Source organism: Camponotus floridanus, unplaced genomic scaffold, assembly GCF_003227725.1.
Source record: "Camponotus floridanus strain SB8 unplaced genomic scaffold, Cflo_v7.5 scaffold5, whole genome shotgun sequence".
NCBI classification, from domain to species: Eukaryota; Metazoa; Arthropoda; class Insecta; order Hymenoptera; family Formicidae; genus Camponotus; species Camponotus floridanus.
This window is the reverse complement of record NW_020229658.1, coordinates 3,109,754-3,122,710: the sequence shown is the minus strand read 5'-3', so window position 1 is coordinate 3,122,710 and position 12,957 is coordinate 3,109,754. Positions and strand designations below refer to the sequence as shown.

General features: G+C 33.8%; 1 protein-coding gene and 1 long non-coding RNA gene across 6 annotated transcripts in view; one reads left to right on the top strand and one right to left on the bottom strand.

The window, feature by feature from the left end:
* The window catches only part of LOC105252586 (PDZ and LIM domain protein Zasp), a 35,993-nt gene extending 25,290 nt beyond the window's left edge, over positions 1-10,703 (top strand). For 2 of the 5 annotated variants that reach the window (XM_025412269.1, XM_025412271.1), the window contains 7 exons: positions 658-793; positions 1,300-1,344; positions 7,139-7,289; positions 8,441-8,627; positions 8,715-8,835; positions 9,138-9,253; positions 9,476-10,703. In XM_025412269.1, the coding sequence (XP_025268054.1) occupies positions 658-793; positions 1,300-1,344; positions 7,139-7,289; positions 8,441-8,627; positions 8,715-8,835; positions 9,138-9,253; positions 9,476-9,553 (834 nt within the window). In that variant the 3' untranslated portion in view covers positions 9,554-10,703. Of the gene's footprint in view, positions 1-657; positions 794-1,299; positions 1,345-3,559; positions 7,290-8,440; positions 8,628-8,714; positions 8,836-9,137; positions 9,254-9,475 lie in introns of all 5 variants that reach the window. The other 3 variants (XM_025412270.1, XM_025412272.1, XM_025412268.1) reach the window with 2 other exon arrangements.
* LOC112639159 overlaps positions 1-12,957 on the bottom strand; it is a 30,419-nt gene that overhangs the window by 6,924 nt on the left and 10,538 nt on the right. The window lies entirely within an intron of this gene.

Below are 12,957 nucleotides of genomic sequence, written 5' to 3'. Positions count from 1 at the left end.
ATATATTTTAATTTGATTTAATTTGTTAAAAATCGAGAGAACAAATATATTTTATTTTTAGAAAAATAGTAATTTTTAAAAACTAATAATATATATACGGATATTTTTTTATACAATTTTATGGTTCTAAATAAATAAAAAAATTTAAGGAATACTTTATAGAATTATCATTATATTATGTGGGAGACAATTACTTTTTCTCAAAGATGTTATAATAATTAATAATTAAAATGTATGCAATTGTTTGAATGTGATTTTTCTATGAAAGATAATATTTTTAAACATAAGGGGAAGGTATGTTTCTTAGGACTTTGTGCGATATGGATCATTGATTAATTATTGTATTTTTATATTAATATTTTGCGGTATCAAGGCAAATCTCGTTTCATTCCATTATTTGTTATTGAAAAACTTTTACAATCTATTAATATTGTATGAATATAACTTTACTTCATTTCTCATCAGAAAAATAAAAAAGGATAATATAGTTTTCTTCCTGATTTAATAAATTATTAAAATGTCACTTTAAAAATATCACATAATGAAAAGTTCCACTTCTCGTATAAAAATTACATCAAAATATATTATAATGAATATATTATATGAATATAATATATTATAATGAATATAATTAAGAAGATACTTGTGAATCCATAGGCACCAACGAGCAACAGTTTTATTGGTCCTAAGCCTTTTGGTGGATCGAGTGGTTTTTCATCAAATCTGTCACCGACTCCAACATCAAATACCGGTAGCAGTACTTTGCCACGTCCTCAGAGCCAGACTGTGACAGGTAATTAATTTTACCATTAATGTAAAAAGTCCGACAAATTTTAAAAATTTGCAAGGGCTCGAGAGTGATGAAAATTTATTTATCATATGAAATTGATATTAGATAATATCAAAATCACAACACAACATCTATGTAAATCTATATACATACATGTAAATCTATTTGGATTACATAACATTACATGCAAACATTTGTACAAGTACAAAAACAGAAATTATAAGCAAATATGATGAAATATCCAAGATATTTAAAAATATCTTTTTAAAGATATTTAAATAGTTTTAATAAAGTCCTCAATTCTTGCGATAAATTAAAATCGCATGCAATAATGAGTAGAAAAAAAGACAGCCTTCCTCTATTTCTTTTTTAATACCGTTTTTATTTGAAAAATTTGCATCGTTTTTATTTGAAAAATTCAAAGGAGTGATCTTGTAATCGGTCCAAATTAATCACGATCTCGTCCCGTGCGTCCTTAGCCTAACTCTGCTTTCGATTCTTGTAAATAGGTCGATACTCTACCCTGCCAAAGCCAAAAAGTTCGCCTTTCAGAGGTACGACGAATAGATTAGAGCCGCCGGTTGACCGAGTTTCGAGCTTTGGCTGATACGCCTCCCTTGGCTTACCTCCTCACATTTTATATCACTCTTTCTCCTTTGCACGCAGCTCGTATATCAATCGATCGATCAATCGTTGGTTCTTGGTGGTTCGTATCATAATATCTCTTCAACTAGAAAGTAAAAATGGGACGTTCTCTCCTAAATTTAATGGAAAATTCATCGGAAAATTCTTCGGCTCCTTATCGTTCGTCGTTATCTTGACGACGACGGCGAACTCTGAGAGCTATGACAGTTTGTAGCGACCTTCCGAACTTTAATTCCCTTTTATTTTTACATTTTATAAATTTTCATAATGTATTTGAAACATTGTTCTAGATAGTTATACTTTAATTATTTTAAATTCACAACATGAAAACAAAAATTTAAATTAGAAAGTTAAAGTATTTAAATTAAAATTAATGATTTAATATTTAATCATAATATTTATAGGCATGACAAGAAAATGCTAAAAACTCTTTTTATAAATTTTCCATTTTTATACAATATTTATATATATATAATTCTTCTGCTTTCTTTTTAAAACATTCTTTTCACATTATTGTAAATAAAAAAATTTACAATTTATTTTTCTAAGAAAGAGAAAGACATTTATTTTGTATTATTAATCTTATCAAAATAATTTTTGTTTTATTATATTTGAGAAAATGTTAAGATCATTAAGAATATAATATTTTTTTATTAGCAGTAACAAATTTGCAAAATAATCAATCGCCACACATTCCTTTATAAGGTTTCGTCATGCATTATCATACCTTTTTTCCCGTGCATAATCTTTCTTTTATCTTTTTTCAGCCGGTCCGTCTTTCAACCCGAAACCTAGACCCTTCTCCCTCACATTCGCATGAATCAATAGCTCTCGATGCCGCCGTCGTCGTCGTCATGCTGGCAACGCAAACACAATCCAGATGATAAAAGTGTCAGGCTGTAAAAAATGATTTTGCTGCTCACAATTTTTCTTTTAAATCTTACGGAAAGTTTTTAATGTTTTTTAATAATTAGGAATGAGAAAGAAAAGAATTTTCTTTAACTATTTAATATGTATTGATTAGTTTGTCGTTGCAATGAATGCTCTTTTATATACTCGAAATTATTTTCGTTTTATCTTTTCTGAAACACAACAAAGGAAATTGTGAATCAGCACATATTATGATATTTTTAAAATAGCTATTGTAAAAATATCATTAAACTTGATGACAATTCATAATGTCTTCAATTCAGAGTATTGGATGAATAACTATTGATGCGAAATAAAGTACACATTCTTCGTTAAACAAGTGTACGTCGTTGATATTTTTATTGTGTCATTAGTTCTTCAATACTCGATCACGCGAATTGATTCTTAATAACGTTTTTCTTCTTCGCCTCACATTGATGCCCTTAAAATGCATTCAAGAAATACCGATGCTAATGCGCATTATCTTCGCGGAATCTTTTTGCTACTTGTGATTGATTTAAAATTGATATTTAACACTTGCAGGCTCGCAGCTTTCATGCTGCTCTATTTTCAAGTGTCAAGTGACTATCAAGAAATTACAAATTACTGATTTCGACACTAATGACTGAAAACCCTTAAAGATTTTTTCGAAGATTGAATTTTATAATACCTTATTTTATAATATCGCTTCTTTTTTTTAATTTAGCATCGAGCTGTGCTCGTGGTTTCCTTCCACCGAAAATAGCCAGATTAAAATGAAATTTTTAAGGTATATAAACATGTATAATAAATATGTTTAATATATATATTAAACATATTTAAACACTATCGGTATCGTAATATATATTAAACATATTTAAACATAAACAAGTATTTTTATTTATGTATATATTATTGAGTATTATTTGAAAATTATTTGGCAAGTTAAATCATATTTGCATTTTTAAAATTCACAATTTCACAGATTTGGCAGAAAAGTCGAAGAGACCACGGGCGCGCACGATTTCGTGCTTTTTACTCACGGCAGATTTCTTTGTTTTTTTTTGTTTTGTTTGTTCTATCTAACGTGCCACGATGAATCTAATCCGTTACTTATCCTCACGAATGCATGTACCATGCACTTTTTGTGTCATGTACATCTGTTTTTACTCACCTATATTTCCGAATTAATCCTCCATCTCTGTCGTCCATATTCCCCCCTATTTGCTACTTCAGAAATCCCCAGTGAAACTTACGAAAGATCCTGCTATTACGAGATCGCGGATAGTACGACAGACCAGTTCTCTCGTTCCAGTTTTGTAAAATCCCGTCGGAATCTTATTTGGCCACCCCCAAAATCTATCGAAGATATTACATATCCTACTGCTAGTCCCCTCTATATCAATCCAAATTCCGTCCTCGACAGAAAGTGTCATCAGGCGATCAAGGAAAAACGTGCTAGTATTGAGGCTTGCGAGCGAGCTTTGAACTGTAGAACGGAAAGATATCGAAATAAAAGCTTGGATCGAGAGATTGAAAGAGCGTCGGTAGAATACGGTCATCTATACGAAACTGACGCGATGGATCGAGTGAGTTGTCCTAGACAACCAATATATCAACGTGTCGAATTGGTGGATACCAGCAGAAGCTCTCGAGCGGATGTGACGACGTCGAGACCAAGTTCGACCGATAGTGTCCGGAGATCGTTGACGCCTACCAGAATCGTTCAACCGATTCCTAAACCGTGGACTGCGACCGTCAGCGGCGGTGGTACCAATCTCTACCAGCAAAGTTATATAGCACAGCGGGAACAACCTGCAGGACAGGTTTGCAAAAAATTTATGCAACGGGAAATCTGTCATCAAGAATCTATATCAGGCGGCAGGGAACATCGAGAAGAACAGCGAGCTTATAGAGCGGAAATTTGTCGACGGGAACAAATAATATGCCCGAAACCACCCTTGCCAATACCTAAGCAGGAACCAACGGAAATAGTAAAGGAAGTCGATACCGAGGTTACCGATTTGAGAGATGAAACAGATGATGCAGAAATTTCGAAAGGAATTCAGGGCGAACACGACCTCATCACCGAAACAGCTGAAGAGACAGTGGACGGTATGCACGTGAAGCAGTCGGCGACTTTCGAAAAAACCATGGAAAGAGTATCTTCACCGAAGAGATCTAATACGATAGAAGAAGTGGATAACGCGACAGAGTCACAATGTTTCGCAAGAAGAACCGAGACGCATATTAATCGAGAGATAGAGAACGCGGAAGAGCGAACTATTGAAGAATCCGCCGAAATGATTACATCAACCATCGACGCTCAACAGATGTTGGAAAAAGCCAAGCAAGAAGAAGAAGAGAGAAAAAAAGAAGAGGAAGAAGAAGAACGAAGAAAGGAAGAGGAAGAAAAGAAAAAGCGTGAGGAGGAAGAGCGAAGACGTCAAGAGGAAGAAGAGAGAAAAAAACAAGAAGAAGAGGAAAAGGCTAAAAAGCATGTGACTTTCAATGAAGAAGATGTAGAGGTCGCGGAAGTGCGAGAACAACCGCTGGGCAGAACTGTCGTACGAGAGGAACGAATTACAGAATCGGAAGGATCCACTCCGGGACGTAACAAGATCATGAAAGAAACATACGAAGAGATTACCGAGGAAGTATTGGTCGAGGAACGTATAAGAAGAAAAAGACCCATAGAAGATGAGCGTAGAAAAAGTTTGCGGGAACAAGTGGAAGTACATCAGAGTCTTCGAGATCAACAAGCGCCAGAGAGACGGAATATCGTTGCAAGGTACAGTCAGCAGCCTCAGGAGACCATGGAGACATGCAAGAAAAAAGTGCAATTCTTAAAGGAAACGGAAACAGGACCGAAACCTTTATCAGACACATCTGTGAAAAATTCCACACCGAAAGAATGGAAATCTGAGATGGTAAACGCTCTGACGACGGCGCCTGATCGATCTTACACACCATTGAACGCCACTTCTAGTGTAAAGGAGCTCTACACCGAGGAAACTATTTATCTAGATCATAGATGTCGACCTAAACCACCGCCTAAAAAAGAGATTCGATCAATCTCGCCATTTCAGCAAGCATTGACAATAGCACCCGAACGATCTTATACTCCTTTGAGTCGCGAAATCGGGCCGGAAGATCAGCAGATCGCCAATAGATCGCAGACGCCGAGTCTTCAAGTTCAAAATGGCGATTATTGCCCGCCGTTGGATATTCTGTATGGCAAAGCAAGCACAACGAAGGAATCTTACGCACGAGAGCAAGTGTGTATCAAGAAAAAAGTTAAAGAATCCGGACCACGACCTTTGCCTATTCCGCCGCCCGATCATCGTCTAAGAGATTCTTCGGCTTCGCCTGCTACGAGATCTCGACCAGGAACACCAAAATCGTTAACAGCTGGTCTGAAGAAACCGGATGCTATACCGGTCTATCAGCGAAATCTAATAGGAATGAAGAAGGAACCGGTGGAAGCTCAGCCGTTCGTTCCTAGCAGAACACCTACTCCGACGCCTGGAAGATCTAAATCACCCGCTCAAGGACCGCCCCCGCCGCCGGCTTGTTATGTGAAAGCTCAAGCTCCAAGGATCCGAGAGGATCCACCGCCGTCGAAACGTGGATCTGTTCATTTTCCATCGCGCAAGACCATCTCTTATCACGTGGAGGAAGATACCGACAGCGGGCACAGGAAGCAGGAATACTCCGCTTCGAGGACCGTGAATTACGATGAGAAGGAAACAAGCAGTCTTGATGGAGGTCCGACAGACGCACTCTACGCTCAGTTCCAAGAAACGCGATGTATGACAAGCGACGAAACCAGCGAGCAACAAAGCACCGCAACTCATGTAAAAAGAGCGCTTCAGGTAGTCGAGGATTACGAGAAGTGTAAGCGAAAAGATGTGTTGCCACCGGTATCGCAAAGTACGAAACCAAGCATTTGCGCCATCGGCAAAGTGAGTCACACAAAACCGACCTTGATATGTCCTATGATATCGCAAACCGATTCGGTGTCGAATAGACAACCGACGTACAGCAGTTCGACAGAAGTACGCCACGTACAATATGAGACTCCTTCCTCGAAATCTTGTGCAAAGACTGGGATGACTGTTCTACCTTGCAAAGCGCATTCGGATCGTGGTACTAAGGCTGGCGTTGTACCCTGCGAAGGTTCTCAAATCACTTGTCCTAAATCCGGTGTTTACGTGACGCCTACGAAAGATCGATCGGGAGTGTGTGTGTCGCCTTGTTTCGGTATGCAATCCGGCACCTGCGGTCAACCTTCGGGCACTTGCGGTCGCGAATCAGGCTGCGATTTTAATATTTCCGGTTGTCCTGATTCGGATATCTGTGTGACTCCTTGCACCGACGGTTCTGTCTGTGTGGCACCTTGCAAGAAGCCTGGTCCGAATCAGTCGAGGACGAATCTTCCCTTTCCTCAAATCCCGCTTCCTTATGACGAAACTCCTGCGCCGGCTCCTCAATATTCTGCTCCGAGCTTCAAGCCTCGTACTAACCTGAGTGGTCAACTTGCGCGATTGACCGCCAAGAACGGCCAACAAAATGTGCCGGTAATACAGCTTTATAAGCCGATCGGGTCCCCAGTGCAAAATCAGCTACCTCAGGCTCGAAATTATAACGAGAGCACTTACTGCCACACGCAAAGCTACCGTGAGACTCACTGCGAATCCGGCAATCACTGTCAAAATAACCGGAATCACTACCAAGACCAGATCCATTGTGATCCTCTTAGTAAGACCCAGAATTTAGTAGACCCACCAAATTTGTCGTCCCATCCGGATCTAGGTACCGGAGTCGGCGGCCTTGGCGGCGCGAGCTCCAAAAGCGGATCATTCGCCGGTAGCAGCGCGCCCAAACGCGGACGTGGCATTCTGAATCAGGCTGTCGGAGCAGGATCGCGTGTACCACTGTGCGCTCACTGCAGTTCATACGTCAGGTACATGGGACTATGATCGTCCAGATCGATGATTATGATGCCTGCTATTTTCGTTGTTGTTCTTCACTGGACGTATTGATTCTGTTTTGCTTCCAATAATTTTTCCCTTCATATTCGTTTCCGCATTGATATGCGTTTGTGCGTGTGTTTGTACTTCTTCCTACTTTTTTAGATGCTGCTTTTGTTGTTGCCGAAGAACCTTTTCGTAACAATTTTAAATTGACCGGAGAATTTATTTGAAATATTAATATGCCCGCATATTTTTTTAGCACTGCCGTTAATATGTTTAAATTGGTGTTTCATAGATTTATGCAGATTTCTAAGTGCTGAATTATATTTAATTGTGGATCACTTTAAATGATGTAATTAAAAAATTCGTTAAATATAACAAAATATAATTACAGAAAATTTGTTGAATGCAATATTCCCAAAATTTTTTTTCTGATTTAATTTTATAAAGTAGAATTTTAGATTTTCAGATATATTGTAAACTCTGTGATTTGAATTTATAATAATTACGAAAGCATTTTAATAATTTATATTGTATATATATAAATGTGTATATATAAATGTGTATATATAAATGTGTATATTAAATATATATATATATATATATATATATATATATATATATATACACTTAAGTTTATGCAAGAAAATAATTTTTTGTCACATTTAAAACGCTTGAAAATTTACATTTTTGCCGAGTGATATACGAGAGTTTATTGTTTGTACTATAATAAGCTAACTGCAATTTGATTAACAATTGATTTCCGTTGCACGTTGTTGACAGCTAACGAAGATAATACTAATCACAAGTCAAGTAATCACAACGGCATCACCTTAAAGCCAGTGTGCTATAAAGGCAACAAAGATTGCATAAGGTTCGTATGAAAAGCTTAGTTTACGCGCAAATTAACATTAACACTGATATTTTGAAAAATACAATATAACCTTTTCTTAATTGTTATTGTAAAATATTAGCTTTATAAAATATTAGCTGATTATGCTTTGCTCGTAATTAATTGTAAGAAAATGATATTTATATAATATTTTCTTATGATAATTATGAAATTCAATTTTAATTTAATTTTACATAAAAATTAATTAATTTTATATTAATTAGTGTATTAATTATTATGTAATCATAGAGGACCCTTCATAAGTGCTTTGGGTCAAATCTGGTGTCCTGACCACTTTGTCTGCGTTAACGCTCAATGTCGTCGTCCTCTTCAAGACATCGGCTTTGTCGAAGAAAAAGGACAACTTTACTGCGAATATTGTTTCGAGAAATTTATCGCGCCCACATGCAACAAATGCAACAACAAGATCAAGGGGGTAAATATATCGTGACTTATTTATTATCAATAACACGCACGATTGTGCAACTATGATTCATTAACGAGTTCTGCATTTAATGTTTAGGATTGTTTAAACGCAATTGGAAAGCACTTCCATCCTGAATGCTTCAGTTGCACTTATTGCGGCAAACTTTTTGGCAACAATCCATTCTTTTTGGAAGAAGGATTGCCCTATTGCGAAGCTGGTTAGTATTTTTAATTATTAATTAATCGTAAGAAAGATAATTATCCAATATAAATTAATTATGTATCTCTCTTGTCATAAATAGTATAATCATTATTATTAATACATAAATTTAAAATAATTTATTTTAAAGTTTTTTATCAGAATAATTATGAGTTAATAATAAATTCCTGATAAATTCGATATATTTTTTCAAATTTTTTCGTAATTTTTATTTATTGCATTGTTTAATTAAACATGAAAATTAAAAATATTAGAGCTTAAATATAAAGAGCATTAATTAATCATTTTTCTATACCATAGATTGGAATGAATTGTTTACCACGAAATGCTTCGCATGTGGATTCCCAGTCGAAGCTGGCGATCGTTGGGTGGAGGCCCTAAACAATAATTACCACAGCCAGTGCTTCAATTGCACGGTATGAAATAATTTAGAAACTTTATCTATCAAGATTTTTATTATTTTTTATTTTATTCTATTTCATTTTTGTCAACTTTCTAATGCGTTGAAAACTACTAGTGCAAAAAAGCAGTATATAATTTTTTTACGATTTTTATATTATCATTTTATTATCATTTTAATATCATTTTAACATATTTTAAATATGTATTAAATGTATATGTTTTTATTAATTTATTAGATGTGCAAGAAGAATCTTGAGGGTCAAAGCTTTTATGCGAAAGGTGGTCGCCCGTTCTGCAAAAATCATGCGCGTTAAGATTGCAAGCTCTCGACCATCGCAAATAATCGATGGGATGATGAGAGAAGAACAGGAAAAGCAAAATAATGAAGAGGGAATCTAACAAAAATAAGAAGCGTATTCTGTTAACGCACAAATTATTTTATCGTGATTACTTTCCTTTTTTGTGTCTTGACCGAATTCATTTCACTAACCCTTTGTGAGATCCGCGAGGAAAAGTTACGAAAATACAGGATCAATTAGGGTGATATTGAAAAAAAAAATTTATCGTTAAATCTGATAATTAATTGTAATATTGTTAGACGTGATAATTATTTATAAGGATAGATATCGCATAAATGATATTTACATCATTCAGAAAGATAAACATAATGAAGATAAATATCTTTAAAAAAATAGCGAATATATTATTAATATGAAATAATATCATAATTTTATTTTTTCCTGTATCAACCAATCACCCTGATTAATTCTACAAACAATTAATTCTGCACACATTTTCAGATACTATAATTGCCTCGCGTCGTTCGGCTACAAGAAAATTAATAATTAATATTTATTATCTAGGTTAATTAGGAATGCGACGCAGGAGACCAATAATCATTTTAGTCCTAAAAGAGACCAACGGAGACACAATTTCTGTTTCCAACTTATAAAGTTTATTAATTTATTATTTTTTTTGTATTTATAAGCACACAACACACATGCACACAACATACATTCACAGAAGACGGTATTTCTTTTAATCAAATATTCCTTGAAAGACATTCGTCGTTATGTATAATTCTATAAATATCTATTTTGCGCTAAAAATTCATTCGCGCTTTGTAAAATTAATGATTGTCTATAAAGATGTGTCTGGTTTTCATTATGATTTTATTTGAGACTATCGATATTTTGAATTGCATTGTGAAATCGACGTCGATCGCAAGTGAGCGGCGCAATTAAATACATTTGATGACATATCCTTGCACTTTGCGGTTCTTGTTTAATAGCAGAAGATCTAAACGATCCTTGCAAAGCTAGTAAAATACCTCGTAAAGTCATTCGTGGTAGGAAACAACACATAACGGATGCACCGCCAGTAAAGTCGTCGTTTGCTGATCAGAAATCACGCAAAGGTCACTCGAGCAATTAGTATTACGTGAGCTATCGCATAATTTTGTACTTCCAAGGTACATCGAGATGCAGCAACCGTTAGCAAATGTCTCGGATATTATTCCATTCCTCGATGATTTATGTTGGCGATGCTCCGTGACGAGAGAAACAAAGAGAATGTGAATCGAGAGAGAACAAATGAATGATTCGAAAATTAGATTGAAAGGAAAGTATGAATGATGAATAAATGCATGTAAAAAGAGAAAAATAATCACATAATTTCCAACTAATTAAAATTGCGTATGATAACAAATATATTAGATTTGTATTGAAATATAGGTAACTTTGATGGTTAGCGATAGTAATTAAAACAAATTCAAATAATTTCACTTCGCTGATTCGTTCGCGTTTGCTATTTCTTTTATGAGAGATGTAATCCTTTTACACATAATTAAAGTTTACTATCACTATTTTCAAAATAGTTGTCATTAAATTATATTTTTAATTTGTTTTAATTTGATAATAACAAATATATACTTAATTTATTATTATCAAATACTATTTACTTATAAATCATTTTAATTGATAGTATATATATATATATATATATATATAAAATAAATTAATATTATTATATTATAAATAATATTATAACTAAATATCATAAAATTATTTTTTTAATAGAATAAAAGGATTAATCTCCAATGTATTTCTCAAAATTATTATTAATGAATGGAAAATGTTATAATAGAAAATCAAAAATCCTCTCAACAAATTAAAAAAAAAATATGTTTAAAAATGTGCTAGTCAAATGCTTAAAATTTTGTTCTTAAAATCATGTTATAAATATGTTTTGAATAATTTATTAATAGCGTTAAATTGTTCATAATTCATAGGCGAAAAAAATGTACATTAAAAAAAGTAACATATAATACTTATTAATTTATGAGAGTTAGCCTATATTATGCATGTAGATTGTTAAAGAGTATTTTCACCGAAGATATTTAATAGCTTTACTAAATCGACGACGAGCAGATATATATTCTCAGTGCATGCAAACTTTATCATAAGTCATCCGCCGTACCCTGGAATCGGTCGATTAAAGCCGAGACTGATAACAGGTTCAACATGCATTCGGGCTTTCATTTAATCAGACGATCGATTCGTCAGTTGAAAAAACGAAAGGCTGAAATTCGCACGGTAGGAACGACCTGCCGTGCATTTCATTGACTCTCTTAATTTCTAATTACTGATTTTCGATATCGATTTTTTATAAAAAAAAAATTCTTTAAAACTATGATTGAAATTCTTAAATATAAATTCACATCTATTTTTGAAAGTATGTCTTTTCAATTTCTGAAACGTTTAAGAAGTGAAAAATAATTTCTTAATATTTCTGAAAATAAATTTTTTAAACTTCGAAGATCATCTAGGATTTTACATCTAAGTTTACGATTTCTTTTTGAAAACAATAATAATTGAATTCTTAGGTCTAATTTAATACTGTAATCAATTGTCTATTATCTGTAACCAGAGAAGAAGACGTTTTTCGCTTTAATTAACTTTTTTCAGAAAATGAGAATGCGCGAAGGCGATATGTCGTTGCTTCATTTTATGAAATTAAAAATTTAAACAAGATAATTACCATATTATATTTCTTAAAGGTTACCGATTTTTTGTGTCATCTGCGCGAGCTTGTAATATTATATAGTAATAGTTTCTGCGAATGAGAATGAACAAAAAAAAGAGAGAAAGGAAAAGCATTGAGCGACAGATTTTGACAGAACTCATCTACTTGTAATATATAGTATAATCTTATAATTATATAGCGCATAAATGTGTTTTGAGCTGTGTTCGCGATAATTTTGCAAAAGAAAAGAAAATACATTGTACAGGGGGATTTGATTTTCCCTGCAATTTTGCGAGTAATATTCAACGATTAATCGTCGATCACTGACAAAAGTAACGGCGAGAACTAATTTCAACGTTCTGATACTCGGTCAACTATCAACCGAGAATCGCACAAGCCTCTGTATGCGTGTTATGTGTTGCTTATAAAATAAAATAAAGTGTATTCATTCAAATTTATCCTTTCTCTTCCCCATCCTGTTAACATTGAAATATTTAGAAATCAACTAATATTAATTGTTAAATATAATAATTAATTCGATCTAACTATATTAATATTTAAAATTATATATTGAAATTAAAATTTAAAAGATGCCTCTTTCATATAATATATCAAGAATATAATATATCATATAATATATCAAGAATAAAGTTCGTGTCAAAAAAGGATTTTTAAAAATAAATGTAATTGCTAC